Here is a 23,022-nt window from a genome sequence, read left to right on the forward strand (position 1 = left end):
ATTCCTAATGTAATCATTATGCAAAAGGTATCTTTCTTTCAACCATATCGTCTTAGGCATGTGAGGAAACACTATATGATAGCCCATCAATGGAAATGTTGACAATATAAATGTTCTATGAAATGGCATTCATTTACACAGAGATTTTCCATGTGCCCAACATGGTTATGGGAGCTTTATTTGAAGCCCAGTATTTTCTATCCTAAACTACTGTTACACCAAGATACCGCCCCCTTTATGAAATTCGGACAACCACCAATCCTGAATTTTGAGTAAATTAATATTGACATAGTTGTAAAGAGTGCTCCAATCATGCGCCACGGACGCACATTGAGGCGTGACTGGGTTTGCGGTTTAGTCGAATTTATGTTGGCAGCACACGTCCAGTAAAAGGTTGGACGAAAGGAAAATGCTATTGTACCCTTACCATACTACTACTATAGAAGTTCTGGCTTGTGCGAGAAACCTTCCGGGAACATCTAAACTATTTGTTTTTAGAAATCTAATGGACTATAAGCCCTCAGATTCGAAAACATCAATATTTGTTATTCTTTAGGAGAGTCGCACCTGCTTGTTCCAACATGAGGTATTTGGATCAGATTTTAGTTGACAACTATAATACTACCAGGGAGAATAGCAGTTGGTAGGTTACTTGCCTCGCAGGGCAGGATAGGACCGTTATTTGCTGATGCGTAACTAAGGTCCAATCTTTCGAATACCGCCACAGACTGCACCCTTTCTGCAGCCCTGACCTGAAATGCCTTTAGACCTGTGATGTATATTAATTGGATGTAAACCTGTGCATCTCGTGGCGCATGATTCTCAACAGCCTGCCTATTCCCCGCGCGCGCGAATCCTTAAAACGTGGTGAGATGGCACACTTTATTTAGCCAATCTCAATGGCTACACTGGGCAGTACTTTTGACTAACTCACATTTGAATGAAATCAGCAGTAACAGTCCAATTATTCTGGAACCCGGACCACATATACCCGACTGTCTCATTTCATCCCGTGAAGAGACTGATGATGACAGAGAACAGCGAGATGGAGACCGAGACGCAGCTCCAACGCTCGCCAAGCAACATGTCCATCACACCGGTGTCCAAGGCAAGTAGTATACTATACTCAAATGTCTCACTGGCTGACAACTGGTTCAGACCGCGGTGAAACAACAAATATCCTTGCAAGATAACCAGCTGGAGAAATTTGAACCTCAGTCCATAGTGGTTTGCAGGTTTTACGCAGTCCGTTCTTTTGACTAGATAGTGGAGGTTTTGAAATGTGAAGGTGTTTGAATGGTTGTTCCAGGTGTTTTTACATGGTGAATATGTTTGTTTTGTGTTAACACGTATACTATTTGGCCAGAAAGCCATGACAACCACATACCAGTAGCCTGTATGACTTGGCTTCAGAAAGTTAAAAGTGCTTGTTGCTTTCACCATCACATTGATATCTTTATTTTGCTTTACGATGCTGAGATGGAGATACTGTTGACTTAATATCAGAAAAAAATCATAGTTAATCACTGCTTTATTACAGTATTGGAGTAAAATATTTTTTTATATATATAGTTCATTTTCATAATTTGAATGGTAATAAACCCAACTGTCTTGAACACAATAGATTGCAGCCAGGTGTATTTCAAAACCGCATGATCAGTAAATTGCGTCACTAGGGGTATATAAAATAACTCACGTCAGGTCTGACGTAAGGGGGGCTAGAGGATTGGAACGTTCTCTTTCTCTCTCTTGCTGTGTGTGTGTCTGCGCTTACGCGCATTGCTCAATGAAGAATACTTTACTAAGGAAGGGACACGCCTGTTCCAGAATGTTTTAGAATGAATGTCCTGTCCAGGTTCTCTTACCATTAGGCCCATTAGGAAAGTTTGTTTAGTTTTGAATGTAAATGGTTTGAACACTGCAGCCACTCACAGCACTACTCCACTCACAACATTTAGTTTACTGGAAGAGATTAAAGAGTGCCAAGCAATTTCTCAACTGATACAAACCAATTTACTGTCCAGAATTCAAGGGCCCCTGCGGTTAAACATGATAGAAACAAGCAATTACATGTTGTCCCTTGATGTTCTGGTCATTTGACTGCCTTGCTGTGCATGTTCCTATCATTGCCTATCATGTGTCATTGAATGTGTCGGCAGCACTTTTGTACATATTTGCTGAGATTGAAGTTAATGCTGCGTTTAGATGGCATGAGGTAGACGGTAGACGGCAAACTGGATGTCATTGTTTTCAATGAGACAACGACGGTAAATGCCGTCAGCCGCCACCATAAACGGGACTTGCCACCAGAGTAAAAATATTTCAACTTTTGCCGTCTGCCGTAACGTTGTTTTCTACCGGATGTTGATTTGCACTGTTTGTTTACTGAAATCACCATAGCAAGGCATACAATCGTACTGGCTTGCTTTTGCCATCACCGTCTTTCTTGCTTTCTTGTCCCGTATGCCGACTGGTATGACGGTATTTGCGTCCCTCCTCTAAATGCAGCATAAGGCACACAACATCCTTTGATGTAGCCTACCTACGCTCAGCCTCAGTTGTTCAAATGAGGTTTGTGATTGCATAGAATGCTACCTGACTGCGAGACACCATTTTGAAAGGTAACCTTGAAGTAGTAGGCTATAGAATACACTGTGAAGTGTGTCAGGGTTTAAAGTGCTTTTTCTTGAAGTGCCTTTTTAAACAGACACACAGACAGCAGCCACTAGCCACATCCATTTCTCTCAGGTTGCTTCCATTTACTAGCCTCTGTTCAGACAGTTTTGTCTGTACACAACTGGCATCTGACTGTAAGAGATGTTGCAGAGCGCAATAAACATACGATTCAGTCTTCTTGAGTCCATCCATGGACCATGATGCATTCAGACACACACGTACACTCACTCAGTCGCTCATACTCTCTCTCTCACACACGCACACATGCATGCCACACACTGTCTCACACAGACACTGAATCAGCTCACACATGCTGCACATTTCTTTTGTATTCCAGATTACTATGGTTTACTACATCACCCTGAAGAAAGCACAGTGATGCCAAAACGTTAGTGGTTTACCTAATAAATTACTGGGAGCTTGTATATAGAGGATGCAACTCTCTTTATTTATTTTTAAGCATAAAACTTACTACATCACTCTGACATTGCAATCCAAAAATGTTCCTATCATGTCATCACTACTAGGATGAAAACACATTCCTCAATGTCAGCTACTAATATCTCCCTTCATTACTGGGAGCTTAGGTTGTAGTATCAAGGGTCAGTGCCACAATGATTTATCTCTTTCACCTTAAACCCCATGGCTCTGATTGAGGTTAACTCCGGCAGTGTTAAAATAGTAGGTTAATTGCGATGTCTATGGAGCTCCCATTAAATGCTTGCAATTCAGTAGCTTGGTGCCCAAAGACACTTTCTCAGTTGTAGTCTATTAAGAATCCATTAGATGAGCACTGTGGGAAATGTTAAAGCCATTCTCTCCAAATAAACGGATCAGGGGGTGGGGAATGGACTCTATAGACAGGGTCTGATGGTCTCAGGATGTGGGGGTCTTGCTGTCAGTCTCTCGCACACGCATGCATACACACACACACGCTGCACACATCCCATCTCTCCGTCTATCCTTCTATCTTATCTTTCTATCCATCTATTTCTCTTTCACACACACACAATCAGAGCCACTCCAAAAGATAAGGCCTCTTGAGTGATTTGATGGGATCAGATATCACACAAGCACAAGGCCAAATTGGCTTTTTACCAAATTACCGTATGACAGACCACGTATTCACCCTGCACACCCTAATTGACAAACAAACAAACCGAAACAGAGGCAAAGTCTTCTCATGCTTTGTTGATTTCAAAAAAGCTTTTGACTCAATTTGGCATGAGGGTCTGCTATACAAATTGATGGAAAGTGGGGTTGGGGGAAAAACATACGACATTATAAAATCCATGTACACAAACAACAAGTGTGCGGTTAAAATTGGCAAAAAACACACACATTTCTTTCCACAGAGCCGTGGGGTGAGACAGGGATGCAGTTTAAGCCCCACCCTCTTCAACATATATATCATCGAATTGGCGAGGGCACTAGAACAGTCTGCAGCACCCGGCCTCACCCTACTAGAATCTGAAGTCAAATGTCTTCTGTTTGCTGATGATCTGGTGCTTCTGTCACCAACCAAGGAGGGCCTACAGCAGCACCTAGATCTTCTGCACAGATTCTGTCAGACCTGGGCCCTGACAGTAAATCTCAGTAAGACAAAAATAATGGTGTTCCAAAAAAGGTCCAGTTGCCAGGACCACAAATACAAATTCCATCTAGACACCGTTGCCCTAGAGCACACAAAAAACTATACATACCTCGGCCTAAACATCAGCGCCACAGGTAACTTCCACAAAGCTGTGAACGATCTGAGAGACAAGGCAAGAAAGGCCTTCTATGCCATCAAAAGGAACATAAAATTTGACATACCAATTAGGATCTGGCTAAAAATACTTGAATCAGTTATAGAACCCATTGCCCTTTATGGTTCTGAGGTCTGGGGTCCGCTCACCAACCAAGAATTCACAAAATGGGACAAACACCAAATTGAGACTCTGCATGCAGAATTCTGCAAAAACATCCTCCGTGTACAACGTAAAACACCAAATAATGCATGCAGAGCAGAATTAGGCCAATACCCGCTAATTATCAAAATCCAGAAAAGAGCCGTTAAATTCTATAACCACTTAAAAGGAAGCGATTCCCAAACCTTCCATAACAAAGCCATCACCTACAGAGAGATGAACTTGGAGAAGAGTCCCCTAAGTAAGCTTGTCCTGGGGCTCTGTTCTACAAACACAAACAGACCCCACACAGCCCCAGGACAACAACAACAACAACACAACTAGACCCAACCAAATCATGAGAAAACAAAAAGAGAATTACTTGACACATTGGAAAGAACAAACAAAAAACAGAGCAAACTAGAATGCTATTTGGCCCTAAACAGAGAGTACACAGTGGCAGAATACCTGACCACTGTGACTGACCCAAATTTAAGGAAAGCTTTGACTATGTACAGACTCAGTGAGCATAGCCTTGCTATTGAGAAAGGCCGCCGTAGGCAGACCTGGCTCTCAAGAGAAGACAGGCTATGTGCACACTGCCCACAAAATGAGGTGGAAACTGAGCTGCACTTCCTAACCTCCTGCCAAATGTATGACCATATTAGAGACACATATTTCCCTCAGATTACAGCGATCCACAAAGAATTCGAAAACAAACCCAATTTTGATAAACTCCCTTATCTACTGGGTGAAAAACCACAGTGTGCCATCACAGCTGCAAGATTTGTGACCTGTTGCCACAAGAAAAGGGCAACCAGTGAAGAACAAACACCATTGTAAATACAACCCATATTTATGTTTATTTATTTTCCCATTTGTACTTTAACTATTTGCACATTGTTACAACACTGTATATATACATAATATGACATTTGAAATGTCTTTATTCTTTTGAAACTTCTGAGTGTAATGTTTACTGTTAATATTTATTGTTTATTTCACTTTTGTTTACTATCTACTTCACTTGCTTTGGCAATGTTAACACACGTTTCCCATGCCAATAAAGCCCTTAAATTGAATTGAAATTGAATTGAATTGATAGAGAAGAATTACTCTCATCAGATAACAGATGCTCCCTGAAGCTGCCTGCAGCGTGTTCCCACTAGTCCCAACTTAGATGAAGGATGTCAGAAATTGAGAGAAAGGCAGAGAGCCAATGAGAGAGAAGGAGAGGAGAGGAGGACTCTAGAGTGTCGCCGCTGGGCTGACTGGGCTGGCTCACAGTGGTGTGTTATGTCCAGACTGGCTGAGGTGTGTTTTTGTGTGTGTTGAGGAACAGATGAGATTCTGGAGAAGTGGACAGCAGCCATGAAAATAGCACCCTTCGCGTAGCTGCAGACTGTCATCTCTATCAACATCTTGAAGAACAATCTGGCCTTAATGGCCATGGACTCTTATAATCTCCACCCGGCACAGCCAGAAGAGGACTGGCCACCCCTCAGAGCCTGGTTCCTCTCTAGGTTTCTTCCTAGGTTCATGCCTTTCTAGGGAGTTTTTCCTAGCCACAGTCCTTCTACATCTGCATTGCTTGCTGTTTGGGGTTTTAGGCTGGGTTTCTGTATAGCACTTTGTGACATCTGCTGATGTAAAAAGGGCTTTATAAATATATTTGATTGACTTACCACCAGTCTCTCTCCTTAGAAAACCACTGTGATGGCTTTGATCAAGCCTACAGAATACAGGAGAGTTCAGGGAGACTGTATGTGAACTTTAATGATTCCTTCAGTAAGACAACAACAACACCAAACTTTCAAATTCAATATGCTCTTCCTCAGTTAGCTTTTGAGTTGTTGCTTTAGGCTGTGCTATAACATGGTGTCTGTCTTCCCCTCTGATACTTCTAATACTCCTCTATCTCCCTTTGGGCAGAGCTGAGAGACAGAGACCACAGAGTGATGGGGGGGGGGCTTTAATTGGTGTAACACCTTCACTGCTTGGATGTTTATTGATGTGACGTCTTGCCTCACTGACAGGGATGCACTGCTGTAGGACTGTGAAGCAGTGCAAAGATAAGGAAATATCCATGTATCATATGATTATGTGTTCACTGGAAAAGCTCCAGATATACCGCAGGTAGCATGTGCTTTGGCAATTGGGTCTCTCTCTCTCTCTCTCTCTCTCTCTCTCTCTCTCTCTCTCTCTCTCTCTCTCTCTCTCTCTCTCTCTCTCTCTCTCTCTCTCTCTCTCTCTCTCTCTCTCTCTCTCTCTCTCTCTCTCTCTCTCTCTCTCTCTCTCTCTCTCTCTCTCTCTCTCTCTCTCTCTCTCTCTCTCTCTCTGTGATTGACAGGCTGTGTATTGAGGTCTAGCGTGTGGACAGTGACTGGAGAGTGTAATGGGCGGGTGATGAGCTGTCAGGGTGAAGGTGATGGAGGGTGTCTGGGTGAGGGGGCGGAGGTGCCAGCCAGGTAGAGCAGCTATCCTTTTATTTGGAGTTTGGTTTCACACAGCCTAGCACAATATGTCTGGAAGAAATACAGAGAGAGAGAGAGGGAGGGAGAAAACGTGTTTGTGAGTGTGCTCTGTGTGTGCCCATTGTTTGATCAGTTGGGTTCGTGTGTGTATTTGTGTGTGTGTATGAGTGTGTGTGTGCAGAGAGAGCTAGAGAGACTGTGCTCTTGCATCTCTCATTCAAAGTGGGACTGTGCCCTTGCCATACATAATGAGCAGCTTTAGTCTAGCAGTGAAATCTACATACATTTTTTTATTTTATTTTTTTATTTTTATTTAACCTTTATTTAACCAGGTAAGCCAGTTGAGAACAAGTTCTCATTTACAACTGCGACCTGGCCAAGATAAAGCAAAGCAGTGCGATAAAAACAACAACACAGAGTTACATATGGGGTAAAAAAACATAAAGTCAAAAAATACAACAGAAAATATATATACAGTGTGTGCAAATGTAGCAAGTTATGGAGGTAAGGCAATAAATAGGCTATAGTGCAAAATAATTACAATTAGTATTAACACTGGAATGCTAGATGTGCAAGATATTATGTGCAAATAGAGATACTGGGGTGCAAAAGAGCAAAATAAATAACAATATAGGGATGAGGTAGTTGGGTGGGCTAATTTCAGATGGGCTGTGTACAGGTGCAGTGATCGGTAAGGTGCTCTGACAACTGATGCTTAAAGTTAGTGAGGGAGATAAGAGTCTCCAGCTTCAGAGATTTTTGCAATTCGTTCCAGTCATTGGCAGCAGAGAACTGGAAGGAATGGCAGCCAAAGGAGGTGTTGGCTTTGGGAATGACCAGTGAGATATACCTGCTGGAGCGCAGACTACGGGTTTGGTGCTGCTATGGTGACCAATGAGCTAAGATAAGGCGGGGATTTGCCTAGCAGTGATTTATAGATGGCCTGGAGCCAGTGGGTTTGATGACGAACATGTAGTGAGGACCAGCCAACAAGAGCGTACAGGTCACAGTGGTGGGTAGTGTATGGTGCTTTGGAGACAAAACGGATGGCACTGTGATAGACTACATCCAATTTGCTGAGTAGAGTGTTGGAGGCTATTTTGTAAATGACATCGCCGAAGTCAAGGATCGGTAGGATAGTCAGTTTTACGAGGGCATGTTTGGCAGCATGAGTGAAGGAGGCTTTGTTGCGAAATAGGAAGCCGATTCTAGATTTAACTTTGGATTGGAGATTCTTAATGTGAGTCTGGAAGGAGAGTTTACAGTCTAACCAGACACCTAGGTATTTGTAGTTGTCCACATACTCTAGGTCAGACCCGTCGAGAGTGGTGATTCTAGTCGGTTGGGCGGGTGCCAGCAGCGTTCGATTGAAGAGCATGCATTTAGTTTTACTAGTGTTTAAGAGCAGTTGGAGGCTACTGAAGGAGTGTTGTATGGCATTGAAGCTCGTTTGGAGGTTTGTTAACACAGTGTCCAATGAAGGGCCAGATGTATACAAAATGGTGTCGTCTGCGTAGAGGTGGATCTGAGAGTCACCAGCAGCAAGAGCGACATCATTGATATACACGGAGAAAAGAGTCGGCCCAAGAATTGAACCCTGTGGCACCCCCATAGAGACTGCCATAGGTCCAGACAACAGGCCCTCCGATTTGACACACTGAACTCTATCTGAGAAGTAGTTGGTGAACCAGGCGAGGCAGTCATTTGAGAAACCAAGGCTATTTAGTCTGCCAATAAGAATGCGGTGGTTGACAGAGTCGAAAGCCTTGGCCAGGTCGATGAAGACGGCTGCACAGTACTGTCTATTATCGATCGCGGTTATAATATCGTTTAGGACCTTGAGCGTGGCTGAAGTGCACCCATGACCAGCTCGGAAAACGGATTGCATAGCGGAGAAGGTACGGTGGGATTCGAAATGGTCGGTGATCTGTTTGTTAACTTGGCTTTCAAATACTTTCGAAAGGCAGGGCAGGATGGATATAGGTCTGTAACAGTTTGACATTCAACAGTTTCATATCCCTTCTGTTTTTCTTGCATATATGATAAAGAACAAAAGTGTTTATATTACCCTTAGTACCGGATTGGCTACTTTAATCATCTCACAACAGGATTCCCTTGCATTTAATTGGACCTTAGAAACACTGTTGCATAGCGTGATCATTTGTGTCTTTCCCCACTATTCCTCTCTTCCTCTCTGGCCACCTGTTTTTGCTCTTGTTTCGTATCAACATCATCAACCTACACAGAATCTGCATCCCCACCACTTCCTCCATCAACACAGACTCTGCAGATATTTGTATCTTCATTAGACTAATGTTAGTTCTGTTGTCAGCATTTTAAATGAGTCCTGTTTGCATCTATCTATCTATCATCTACAGGTAACTGCCAAAATAATGGAAACGCTTGAGTAAATGAGGGATACAAGGTGTATTAGTGTAGTCTCCCGAGTGGCGCAGTGGTCTAAGGCACTGCATCACAGTGCTAGCTGTGCCACTAGAGATCCTGGTTCGAATCCAGGCTCTGTCGTAGCCGGCCACGACCGGGAGACCCATGGGGCGGCGCACAATTGGCCCAGCGTCGTCCAGGGTAGGGGAGGGAATGGCCGGCAGGGATGTAGAGCATGGTGTTTGCAACGCCAGGGTTGTGGGTTCGATTCCCACGGGGGGCCAGTATGAAAAATAAAATAAAAATAATAATGTAAGTCGCTCTGGATAAGAGCGTCTGCTAAATGACTAAAATGTAAATATTAAAAGTAGGTGATTCCACACAGGTGTGGTTCCTGAGTTAATTAAGAAATGAACATCCCATCATGCTTAGCGTCACTGAATCGTTTCATGTGGTCACTGAATGGTTTGGTGAGCATGAAAACGATGTAAACCATATGCCATGGCCGTCTCAGTCACCAGATCTCAACACAATTGAACACTTATGGGAGATTCTGGAGCGGCACCTGATACAGCATTTTCCACCACCATCAACAAAATACTCTACTGGTGGTGCTTCTAGCAGTAGCACTGCAGCAGAATTATCTCCTAGTGTAGCACTTAGAAATAGTGTAGCACTTAAACTTGGTGCTGGTTTATTTTTGTATTTAATTGACATAATGTGTGCACTCTAAACCAACACCTATGGAAGTGGAGATATTGGGTCGGAGGATGGCTACAGAGAGTGGTGCTAGGTGGGAGGGGTGAGGAATATGAAGACACCTGTGGGTCTCCAGGGCCAGCTAGTCAATCTGCTGTAGTCAACCTGTAGTCTGAACAATAATGTAGTCCGGTCAGGGAGGGGATTGCTGGGTGATGGTAAAATAAGATTATACTTGATTGTTTGCTTGCGCTGAAATTTGCCTTACGATACAATACTTCCTTACCAACCAATACCAGACAGTTAAAACAAGTTAAAATAGTACACAGAAAACCAATTGTGGAGTAGAAATTAGCTGTGTCATATCTTTACCTCCGTGTGAGTCAGAGAGGTAAGGAAGGGGTGGTTCTGAGGAGAGGAGAAATGTTGGAGGGGGATACATTCAACAACATCTCAAAGACCACAAAGCATCAGTCACTGCAGCTTTGGATCAAACTTCTCACAGAGACTTCTGCCTCACTGGAATAATGTTCTATTCCCCAATGCCTCCTCCCACTGTGCTGCTTGCTTCCGATTTAAAAAGTGAACAGCAACAAAAAGAAAGAGAAACTTTCCCTAGACTTTCTGACATGATTGCCAGCCTGATATTATCATGAAATTGCAGGGGATAGGCATTGAATAGGGCAGTTAAGGGACTAGGATACACATATAGTTCAAGTCGGAAGTTTACATAAACCTTAGCCAAATACATTTAAACTCTGTTTTTCACAATTCCTGACATTTAATCCTAGTAAAAATTCCATGTCTTAGGTCAGTTAGGATCACCACTTTATTTTAAGAATGTGAAATGTCAGAATAATAGTAGAGATAATGATTTATTTCAGCTTTTATTTCTTTCATCACTTTCCAGTGGGTCAGAAGTTTACATACACTCAATTAGTATTTGGTAGCATTGCCTTTAAATTGTTTAACTTGGGTCAAACGTTTAGGGTAGCCTTCCACAAGCTTCCCACAATAAGTTGGGTGAATTTTGGCCCATTCCTCCTGACAGAGCTGGTGTAACTGAGTTAGGTTTGTAGGCATCCTTGCTCGCACACGCTTTTTCAGTTCTGCCCACAACTTTTCTATAGGATTGAGGTCAGGGCTTTGTGATGGCCACTCCAATACCTTGACTTTGTTGTCCTTAAGCCATTTTGCCACAACTTTGGAAGTATGCTTGGGGTCATTGTCCATTTGGAAGACCCATTTGCAATCAAGCTTTAACTTCCTGACTGATGTCTTGAAACGTTGCTTCAATATATCCACATAATTTTCCTTCCTCATGATGCCATCTATTTTGTGAAGTGCACCAGTCCCTCTTGCAGCAAAGCACCCCCACAGCATGATGCTGCCACCCCCGTGCTTCACGGTTGGGATGGTGTTCTTCGGCTTGCAAGCTTCCCCCTTTTTCCTTCAAACATAACGATGGTCATTATGGCTAAACAGTTCTATTTTTATTTCATCAGACCAGAGGACATTTCTCCAAAAAGTACGATCTTTGTCCCCATGTGCAGTTGCAAACCGTAGTCTGGCTTTTTTATGGCGGTTTTGGAGCAGTGGCTTCTTCCTTGCTGAGCGGCCTTTCAGGTTATGTCGATATAGGACTCATTTTACTGTGGATATAGATACAGTGAGGGAAAAAAGTATTTGATCCCCTGCTGATTTTGTACGTTTGCCCACTGACAAATAAATGATCAGTCTATAATTTTAATAATAATGCACTAAATCACAGAGTGGGCCCATCATTGCGCACATGTTGTCACACACCATGTTACTGTACCCTTCATTCCGTGACATACCAAACACGTTGAGGCAAAAATTACAGATAGTAGCCTAGTAGCAAAATAGCACTCAATTGATTGAACATGAAATTGATTTCAATATGTTTGAAATAGCCTACATAGGCCATGTAGCCTACAGTGAGGGAAAAAAGTATTTGATCCCCTGCTGATTTTGTACGTTTGACCACTGACAAAGAAATGATCAGTCTATAATTTTAATGGTAGGTTTATTTGAACAGTGAGAGACAGAATAACAACAACAAAATCCAGAAAAACGCATGTCAAAAATGTTATCAATTGATTTGCATTTTAATGACGGAAAATAAGTATTTGACCCCCTCTCAATCAGAAAGATTTCTGGCTCCCAGGTGTCTTTTATACAGGTAACAGCTGAGATTAGGAGCACACTCTTAAAGGGAGTGCTCCTAATCTCAGTTTGTTACCTGTATAAAAGACACCTGTCCACAGAAGCAATCAATCAATCAGATTCCAAACTCTCCACCATGGCCAAGACCAAAGAGCTCTCCAAGGATGTCAGGGACAAGATTGTAGACCTACACAAGGCTGGAATGGGCTACAAGACCATCGCCAAGCAGCTTGGTGAGAAGGTGACAACAGATGGTGCGATTATTCCCAAATGGAAGAAACACAAAATAACTGTCAATCTCCCTCGGCCTGGGACTCCATGCAAGATCTCACCTTGTGGAGTTGCAATGATCATGAAAACGGTGAGGAATCAGCCCAGAACTACACGGGAGGATCTTGTCAATGATCTCAAGGCAGCTGGGACCATAGTCACCAAGAAAACAATTCGTAACACACTACGCCGTGAAGGACTGAAATCCTGCAGCGCCCGCAAGGTCCCCCTGCTCAAGAAAGCACATATACAGGCCCGTCTGAAGTTTGCCAATGAACATCTGAATGATTCAGAGGAGAACTGGGTGAAAGTGTTGTGGTCAGATGAGACCAAAATCGAGCTCTTTGGCATCAACTCAATTCGCCGTGTTTGGAGGAGGAGGAATGCTGCCTATGACCCCAAGAACACCATCCCCACCGTCAAACATGGAGGTGGAAACATTATGCTTTGGGGGTGTTTTTCTGCTAAGGGGACAGGACAACTTCACCGCATCAAAGGGACGATGGACGGGGCCATGTACCGTCAAATCTTGGGTGAGAACCTCCTTCCCTCAGCCAGGGCATTGTAAATGGGTCGTGGATGGGTATTCCAGCATGACAATGACCCAAAACACATGGCCAAGGCAACAAATGAGTGGCTCAAGAAGAAGCACATTAAGGTCCTGGAGTGGCCTAGCCAGTCTCCAGACCTTAATCCCATAGAAAATCTGTGGAGGGAGCTGAAGGTTAGAGTTGCCAAACGTCAGCCTCGAAACCTTAATGACTTGGAGAAGATCTGCAAAGAGTAGTGGGACAAAATCCCTCCTGAGATGTGTGCAAACCTGGTGGCCAACTACAAGAAACGTCTGACCTCTGTGATTGCCAACAAGAGTTTTGCTACCAAGTACTAAGTCATGTTTTGCAGAGGGGTCAAATACTTATTTCCCTCATTAAAATGCAAATCAATTTATAACATTTTTGACATGCGTTTTTCTGGATTTTTGTTTTGTTATGCTGTCTCTCACTGTTCAAATAAACATACCATAAAAATTATAGACTGATCATGTCTTTGTCAGTGGGCAAACGTACAAAATCAGCAGGGGATCAAATACTTTTTTCCCTCACTGTACTTTTGTACCTGTTTCCTCCAGCATCTTCACAAGGTGATTTGCTGTTGTTCTGGGATTGATTTGCACTTTTCCCACCAAAGTACGTTCAACTCTAGGAGAAAGAATGCGTCTCCTTCCTGAGCGGTATGACGGCTGCGTGGTCCCATGGTGTTTATACTTGCGTACTATTGTTTGTACAGATGAATGTGGTACCTTCAGGCGTTTGGAAATTGCTCCCAAGGATGAACCAGACTTGTGGAGGTCTACAAATTTTTTTTTTGAGGTCTTTGCTGATTTCTTTTGATTTTCCCATGATGTCAAGCAGAGGCACTGAGTTTGAAGGTAGGCCTTGAAATACATCCACAGGTACACCTCCAATTGACTCAAATGATGTCAATTAGCCTATCAGAAGCTTCTAAAGCCATGACATCATTTTTTGGAATTTTTCAAGCTGTTTAAAGGCACAGTCAACTTAGTGTATGTAAACTTCTGACCCACTGGAATTGTGATTCCGTGAATTATAAGTGAAATAATCTGTCTGTAAACAATTGTTGGAAAAGTTACTTGTGTCATGGTCAAAGTAGATGTCCTAACCGACTTGCCAAAACAATAGTTTGTTAACAAGAAATTTGTGGAGTGGTTGAAGAACGAGTTTTAATGACTCCAACCTAAGTGTATGTAAACTTCCAACTTCAACTGTATGTATGCCAGGGTTGGATGTGTACAGTAGCTAGGTCACGTGGGTATTGAATGCAAAGGACATAATACACATAGAAAGTACATCAAACATTCATTATGAACAGGAGTCTTGTGGATTACTATGCATAAAGCGAACTGGAAGTACTGTATGTTAATTTTGGCGTTGCTTCAGAAATATAAGCTGTGGACCTCTCAGCTAATATTAAAATAGAGGTTAACAAGGATTTTTCTTTGGCTGCGTCCCAAATGGCACCCTATTCTATCTATAGTGAACTGCTTTTGACCACGGCCCAGCACAGAGGCTTTATTAGATAAGTTCTAATTGAGACGTGTTTTAGCACGGTGCGGGCAGCAGGCTACGCCAACCATAGTAATAGAATCTAGATTTTATTACTATGACGCCAACGCTTCTTTCCTCTGAGTTAACATGCTCTGTACAAACGCATGACGCACTGCACCGCACCTTATGGTAGCTACGTAGGGAGCACTGCACTGACAGGTGTGTCAAACCAAACAGCCTCTCCACTTCAATTCCCAATCCTCATAGACTCAGATGAGCAACAGTAATCAAAAGATTTGACACGGGGAGAAACACACACTTTACACAAACAAGCACACGCGTGCACTCACACACACACTTCTATGCTCACTAACACGTACAAAGGAACACTGGGTAGCTATCTGTCTTTCTGACTCACACGCTCTCTTGGACAAACTGTTTTCATCTCCTATTCCCTGAGAAACAGAGGCGTAAGCTCTGCTAGCAGCAGACAGACGGACAGAGAGAGAGAGAGAGTGTGTGTGTGTGTGTGTGCCGGTGTGCATTCGCACGCACAGTGCAGGGAGCTGTGTCTGTGGTGGATCAATGGTGTGTCTGCCTACCCTGGTCCCTTCTTTTAGATTTAGACAGAGAGGACAACTCCCTCCTCTCTCTGCTAGCTCTTCTTCCTCCTGTCACCTCTATGGTGTCTCTGTGACAGATACTTCACCACAGCACCATCCATAACACCTAACACCACATGATGTATGATCATCAATATCTCGGGCCTGAGGAGCAGGTTGGCATTTATTGTCATGAATCTTGCCCTGGAGGCAGCTCTGCAGTGGTCACTAGCTAGCACAGCCACAAAGTCATAAAATCTGATTTTAAACCTAGCTCTAACCTTAACCCTAAATTTAACCACACGGCTAATCCTAATGCCTTACCCTAACCTTAAATTAAGACAAAAAAAAACACATTGTTTTCATGGATTTGTACGATAATAGCCAATTTTGACTTTGCAGCTGGCCCATCTAGCAGAAATTGTTCAGTTCTGCCTCAAGCGCAAGATTCATGACAATAAAAGTCAACCTGCGCCTGGGGAGCTCATCAGTCAGTTAGGGGACATGTACTTATTTAGGTAATCAATGCAAGTTAGAGAGACAGGATACAGGAGTGATGGCTTTGACATGTGTTCATTTATCAGTCATGCAGGAACAGGTTGGTCAATAGAGCTGATAAGGAATGAATGATAGTCAAGTCATGTATGTGGGGTAAGGATGCTGTGTGTGTGTGTGTGTGTGTGTGTGTGTGTGTGTGTGTGTATGTGTACATTGCATGCATAGGTTTGTGTGTGTGATGTGTGTGTATTTTAAGCCCATCATCCGTACTGACAATGAGCCAGAGGCAGGCTGGTGTGGCGACATCATCAATAGGTACTGTAAAGGAACTGAATCAGATAAGGAGCCAGGAGATTGGCTGCTGATAGCGGGTGATAAGGCTGCTGGGTAAACTGGCTCAGTCCCAACGTGGAATAGACTGAATTGACGTCTGTGCCCAGTGGGTTACCGCTAGCAACCTTACATGAAACCCAACTAAATGGGATTTCACAAATTATTCTTTCCCATGTGAGTGCTAATGTCCTTTTGTGCTGTCGGTTTTCCATGAAATAGTTTTGCACACGGATGGCCTTGTGAGCTCTCTAAACTATTATACAACACTACTTGTTTTATGGAAACAACTTGGTAATGGAAAATTGCTTGTTTGTCCTCTTGGGGAACAACTGGTACGTTCACCTGTTATTGTACCTGTTAAATCCCTAACGTGTTGGTATCTGTTGTGAATCCTCCTCTTGCTCTCCTCCTCTTTCCCTCCCTGCAGCTCCAGCGTCTGAAGCGCTCCCTCTCCTTTAAGACCCTGATGCGCAGTAAGAGTGTGGAGAACTTCTTCCAGAGGTCCTACAGCGACGCCCGTCTCCCCCCAGACTTCATCACCGATCCACCACCCCCCTCCCCGCCCCTTGGCACTCCCCTCGCCAGTGAACGCTCACCCTCCCTCTCTCCGTCACTCAGCCCCAACCCCTCCCTCTGCTCCCACTCCCCGTCTCTAAGCCCCTCCCCCTCGCTGTCCTCCAAGGCCCCGCCCCCGGCCCGCCCCCTGACGCAGGTGACCCACTGCTTCCAGGAGCACGTTTTCCGCAAGCCCACCCACTGCCAGCTCTGCAAGCACCTGATCGTGGGTAAGGTGCGAACTTTACTCCCAGGCCTCTCGACACTACCAGCCTGCTTAGGCCTCAGTGTCTATGTAGGGTTAGTTGCTTCATTCAGACATTTATCCTGGTTGCTTGATCTTGTATTTCTAGCTGATCAGTAATATTACTTTATTAGGTCACTGCCACTATCCATTACACTAGAATCCACTTGACTATTAAGTGAACAGACTTCAAAGGCAGCACTTGACTAGGTAGCTAATGACTGGAATAATTAGTTGAAATTACTCACATAATTTAATTCCTATTCAATAGCAATAACAATGTAATATTGATAACAGTGAAGCAAACATTAGGTGGACTATAATTTGAATTTATGCAGGAGAATAGCAGAGGTACCATAGAAATGGTATTACACTCCGCTCATATGTGTATCCTTGGTTTTCGGACAGCTGAGGGTAAGTCTAGTTAGTGTGTTCACATGCCCTTGATTTGATATGCTGCTGCGTGTGTAGAGGTCCCTTAACATTCTCATACTCTTTTCTTCTTTGCTAAATCTACTTCCTGTCACCATGATTGATTGCAGAAGCTATTAGTGCTTGCGTTTGCTTGTGTTTGCTTACATCATCGTTTTTTCTTCAACGCACCAGCTGATCCAGCTGTCCTGTAGCCTGCCTCATCGCTCCCAGTCTCTCCTCTCTCTCTCTCTCTCCCTCCCAGTCTCTCCTCTCTCTCTCCCAGTCTCTCTGTCTATCCTCTCTCTCTCTCCCAGTCTCTCCTCTCTCTCCCAGTCTCTCTGTCTCTCCTCTCTCTCCCATTCTCCTCTCTCGCCCAATCTCTCGTCTCTCTCCCAGTCTCTCCTCTCTCGCCCAGTCTCTCCTCTCTCTCCCAGTCTCTCCTCTCTCTCCCAGTCTGTCCTCTCTCTGTCTCTCTCCTCTCTCTCTCCCAGTCTCTCCTCTCTCTCCCACTCTCCTCTCTCTCCCAGTCTCCTCTCTCTCCCAGTCTCTCCTCTCTCTCCCAGTCTCTCCTCTCTCTCTCCCAGTCTCTCTGTCTCTCATCTCTCTCCCAGTCTCTCTCTCTCATCTCTCTCCCAGTCTCTCCTCTCTCTCCCAGTCTCTCTGTCTCTTCTCTCTCTCCGTCTCTCTTCTCTCTCCTAGTCTCTCTGTCTCTCCTCTCTCTCCGTCTCTCCTCTTTCCCAGTCTCTCCCAGTTTCTCCTCTCTCTCTCCCAGTCTCTCTTCTCTCTCCCAGTCTCTCTTCTCTCTCCCAGTCTCTCCTCTCTCTCCCAGTATATCCTCTCTCTCTCCCAGTCTCTCCTCTCTCTCCCAGTCTCCTAATGCAGTTTGTAACTGAGCTAGAGCAAATAGAAGATTCAGTTCAATTCATGTTTTTTTGGTTTGTGTTTCCACGTCTTTGTCATGGATTGGTAATCATAGGGCTCTAGACTAAATCCTTCTAAACAATATGTTTGGCACCAGTGAATAAGTAAACCTTGAACTGGAAATAAATTGTTTGGAACTCAACACAATGCAGCTGAATGTCATAGGGATTATCTTCTCTCTCTCCAACATATAAAAGAAAAACGCAAAACTAATTATATCAAGAAAGAGGACAAAGAACATTTCTCCACTCTAACTAGGCTTGTTTCTAACAGTGCTTGATAAGAATTGGTGTGACTAAAAAACTAATAGAACCCAAATGCCTCCAGCTGGTGCACTGCTTAGTTCAGCAGGCAGTGCCAGCACAATAAAAATAGGGCAGTGCTTGATCAACCCTCTCTGGGCGATTTACATCAAACAGGAACCTGCTCTGATCACATGCCAACCTTATTTATTACTACATTCTGTATCTTCCTCACAGGTCTCTGTCCTTGTTTTAACTCTCCTCTTTCCTCTTTTCTTTTTACCTCTCTCTCTCTCTCTCTCTCTCTCTCTCTGTCTCTCTGTCTCTCTGTCTCTCTCTCTCTCTCTCTCTGTCTCTGTCTCTGGCTCTCTCTCTCTCGCTTTCTCTCTCTCTCTCTCTCTCTCTCTCTCTCTCTCTCTCTCTCTCTCTCAATTCAATTTAAGGGCTTTATTGGCATGGGAAACGTGTGTTAACATTGCCAAAGCAAGTGAAGTAGATAGTAAACAAAAGTGAAATAAACAATAAATATTAACAGTAAACATTACACTCAGAAGTTTCAAAAGAATAAAGACATTTCAAATGTCATATTATGTATATATACAGTGTTGTAACAATGTGCAAATAGTTAAAGTACAAATGGGAAAATAAATAAACATAAATATGGGTTGTATTTACAATGGTGTTTGTTCTTCACTGGTTGCCCTTTTCTTGTGGCAACAGGTCACAAATCTTGCAGCTGTGATGGCACACTGTGGTTTTTCACCCAGTAGATAAGGGGAGTTTATCAAAATTGGGTTTGTTTTCGAATTCTTTGTGGATCGCTGTAATCTGAGGGAAATATGTGTCTCTAATATGGTCATACATTTGGCAGGAGGTTAGGAAGTGCAGCTCAGTTTCCACCTCATTTTGTGGGCAGTGTGCACATAGCCTGTCTTCTCTTGAGAGCCAGGTCTGCCTACGGCGGCCTTTCTCAATAGCAAGGCTATGCTCACTGAGTCTGTACATAGTCAAAGCTTTCCTTAAGTTTGGGTCAGTCACAGTGGTCAGGTATTCTGCCACTGTGTACTCTCTGTTTAGGGCCAAATAGCATTCTAGTTTGCTCTGTTTTTTTGTTTGTTCTTTCCAATGTGTCAAGTAATTCTCTTTTTGTTTTCTCATGATTTGGTTGGGTCTAATTGGTGTTGTTGTTGTTGTTGTTGTTGTCCTGGGGCTGTGTGGGGTCTGTTTGTGTTTGTGAACAGAGGCCCAGGACAAGCTTACTTAGGGGACTCTTCTCCAAGTTCATCTCTCTGTAGGTGATGGCTTTGTTATGGAAGGTTTGGGAATCACTTCCTTTTAAGTGGTTATAGAATTTAACGGCTCTTTTCTGGATTTTGATAATTAGCGGGTATTGGCCTAATTCTGCTCTGCATGCATTATTTGGTGTTTTACGTTGTACACGGAGGATGTTTTTGCAGAATTCTGCATGCAGAGTCTCAATTTGGTGTTTGTCCCATTTTGTGAATTCTTGGTTGGTGAGCGGACCCCAGACCTCAGAACCATAAAGGCAATGGGTTCTATAACTGATTCAAGTATTTTTAGCCAGATCCTAATTGGTATGTCAAATTGTATGTTCCTTTTGATGGCATAGAAGGCCCTTCTTGCCTTGTCTCTCAGATCGTTCACAGCTTTGTGGAAGTTACCTGTGGCGCTGATGTTTAGGCCGAGGTATGTATAGTTTTTTGTGTGCTCTAGGGCAACGGTGTCTAGATGGAATTTGTATTTGTGGTCCTGGCAACTGGACCTTTTTTGGAACACCATTATTTTTGTCTTACTGAGATTTACTGTCAGGGCCCAGGTCTGACAGAATCTGTGCAGAAGATCTAGGTGCTGCTGAAGGCCCTCCTTGGTTGGTGACAGAAGCACCAGATCATCAGCAAACAGAAGACATTTGACTTCAGATTCTAGTAGGGTGAGGCCGGGTGCTGCAGACTGTTCTAGTGCCCTCGCCAATTCGTTGATATATATGTTGAAGAGGGTGGGGCTTAAACTGCATCCCTGTCTCACCCCACGGCCCTGTGGAAAGAAATGTGTGTGTTTTTTGCCAATTTTAACCGCACACTTGTTGTTTGTGTACATGGATTTTATAATGTCGTATGTTTTTCCCCCAACCCCACTTTCCATCAATTTGTATAGCAGACCCTCATGCCAAATTGAGTCAAAAGCTTTTTTGAAATCAACAAAGCATGAGAAGACTTTGCCTTTGTTTTGGTTTGTTTGTTTGTCAATTAGGGTGTGCAGGGTGAATACGTGGTCTGTCGTACGGTAATTTGGTAAAAAGCCAATTTGACATTTGCTCAGTACATTGTTTTCACTGAGGAAATGAACTAGTCTGCTGTTAATGATAATGCAGAGGATTTTCCCAAGGTTGCTGTTGACGCATATCCCACGGTAGTTATTGGGGTCAAATTTGTCTCCACTTTTGTGGATTGGGGTGATCAGTCCTTGGTTCCAAATATTGGGGAAGATGCCAGAGCTAAGAATGATGTTAAAGAGTTTAAGTATAGCTAATTGAAATGTGTGGTCTGTATATTTTATCATTTCATTGAGGATACCATCAACACCACATGACTTTTTGGGTTGGAGGGTTTGTATTTTGTCCTGTAGTTCATTCAATGTAATTGGAGAATCCAGTGGGTTCTGGTAGTCTTTAATAGTTGATTCTAAGATTTGCATTTGATCATGTATATTTTTTTGCTGTTTGTTCTCTGTTATAGGGCCAAAAAGATTGGAGAAGTGGTTTACCCATACATCTCCGTTTTGGATAGATAGCTCTTCGTGTTGTTGTTTGTTTAGTGTTTTCCAATTTTCCCAGAAGTGGTTAGAGTCTATGGATTCTTCAATTACATTGAGCTGATTTCTGACATGCTGTTCCTTCTTTTCCGTAGTGTATTTCTGTATTGTTTTAGTGATTCACCATAGTGAAGGCGTAGGCTCAGGTTTTCTGGGTCTCTATGTTTTTGGTTGGATAGGTTTCTCAATTTCTTTCTTCGGTTTTTGCATTCTTCATCAAACCATTTATCACTGTTATTACTTTTCTTTGGTTTTCTGTTAGAGATTTTTAGATTTGATAGGGAAGCTGAGAGGTCAAATATACTGTTTAGGTTTTCTACTGCCAAGTTTACACCTTCACTATTACAGTGGAACGTTTTGTCCAGGAAGTTGTCTAGAATGGATTGAATTTGTTGTTTCCTAATTGTTTTTTGGTAGGTTTCAACACTACTTTCCTTCCATCTATAGCATTTCTTAATATTATTCAGTTCCTTTGGCTTTGATGCCTCATGATTGAGTATTGCTCTGTTCAAGTAGACTGTGATTTTGCTGTGGTCTGATAGGGGTGTCAGTGGGCTGACTGTGAACGCTCTGAGAGACTCTGGGTTGAGGTCAGTGATAAAGTAGTCTACAGTACTACTGCCAAGAGATGAGCTATAGGTGTACCTACCATAGGAGTCCCCTCGAAGCCTACCATTGACTATGTACATACCCAGTGTGCGACAGAGCTGCAGGAGTCGTGACCCGTTTTTGTTGGTTATGTTGTCATAGTTGTGCCTAGGGGGGCATATGGGGGAGGGAATGCTGTCACCTCCAGGTAGGTGTTTGTCCCCCTGTGTGCTGAGGGTGTCAGGTTCTTGTCCAGTTCTGGCATTTAGGTCGCCACAGACTAGTACATGTCCCTGGGTCTGGAAATGATTGATTTCCCCCTCCAGGATGGAGAAACTGTCTTCATTAAAGTATGGGGATTCTAGTGGGGGGATATAGGTAGCACACAGGAGGACATTTTTCTCTGTTGAGATAATTTCCTTTTGAATTTCTAACCAAATGTAAAATGTTCCTGTTTTGATTAATTTAATAGAGTGAGTTAGGTCTGCTCTATACCAAATTAGCATACCCCCTGAGTCCCTTCCCTGTTTCACACCTGGTAGTTTGGTGGATGGGACTACCAGCTCTCTGTAACCTAGAGGGCAACCAGTGGGTCCGTCTCCTCTATACCATGTTTCTTGTAGGATGACAATGTCTGTATTTCCGATTTCTTTGGTGAAGTCCAGATTCCTGCTCTTTAGGCCAAAGGCAGATGACCTCAGGCCTTGGATATTCCAGGATGAAATAGTGAAGGCTTTGTGTTCCATAAAGTGTCTAATGTTGTTGGTTGTGTGGTTTGGCCTCAGGCCAGTAATTGTGAGCAGAGCCTGCTGAGCATCTGGTACATGCCATTGGCTTGGGCTAGTGTAAGAGTGGGTGTTGGGCCTGTTTGCCTGCTCACGGCCTGGGCGTATGTGTGACTTTCATGTTGAGGCCCTCTTTGTGGGAGTGGGGGGGCTTGGGGTGGGTAGGAGGGGCATAGGTCTGATCTGAGGGGGGCCTAAATGGGGTGTGGGCATGGTTGACTTGGGGGGAGTTAATTGGTGGGGGGTGTAGATGTGGTTGATGGTGCTGTGGTCTGGATGTAAGTCCTCTCTGCGGGGGTCCTCTATGTGTAGGTCCTGGGGGGGTCCCGCAGGTCTGGGAGAGTGTCTCGCTGGTCTGGGCG

The 23,022-nt window shown here is 43.6% G+C and overlaps 1 protein-coding gene across 1 annotated transcript in view; it reads left to right on the forward strand.

Moving 5' to 3' along the window:
- Positions 1–405: 405 nt before the first annotated feature.
- LOC121570223 (SH3 and cysteine-rich domain-containing protein 2-like) overlaps positions 406–23,022 on the forward strand; it is a 39,567-nt gene continuing 16,950 nt past the window's right edge. Inside the window, exons 1-2 of the mRNA XM_041881707.2 lie at positions 406–1,108; positions 16,507–16,864. Coding sequence (XP_041737641.2) covers positions 941–1,108; positions 16,507–16,864 — 526 coding nt within the window. The 5' untranslated portion in view covers positions 406–940. The remainder of the gene's footprint in view (positions 1,109–16,506; positions 16,865–23,022) is intronic.

This window comes from Coregonus clupeaformis, chromosome 30 (genome assembly GCF_020615455.1).
Source record: "Coregonus clupeaformis isolate EN_2021a chromosome 30, ASM2061545v1, whole genome shotgun sequence".
NCBI classification, from domain to species: domain Eukaryota; kingdom Metazoa; phylum Chordata; class Actinopteri; order Salmoniformes; family Salmonidae; genus Coregonus; species Coregonus clupeaformis.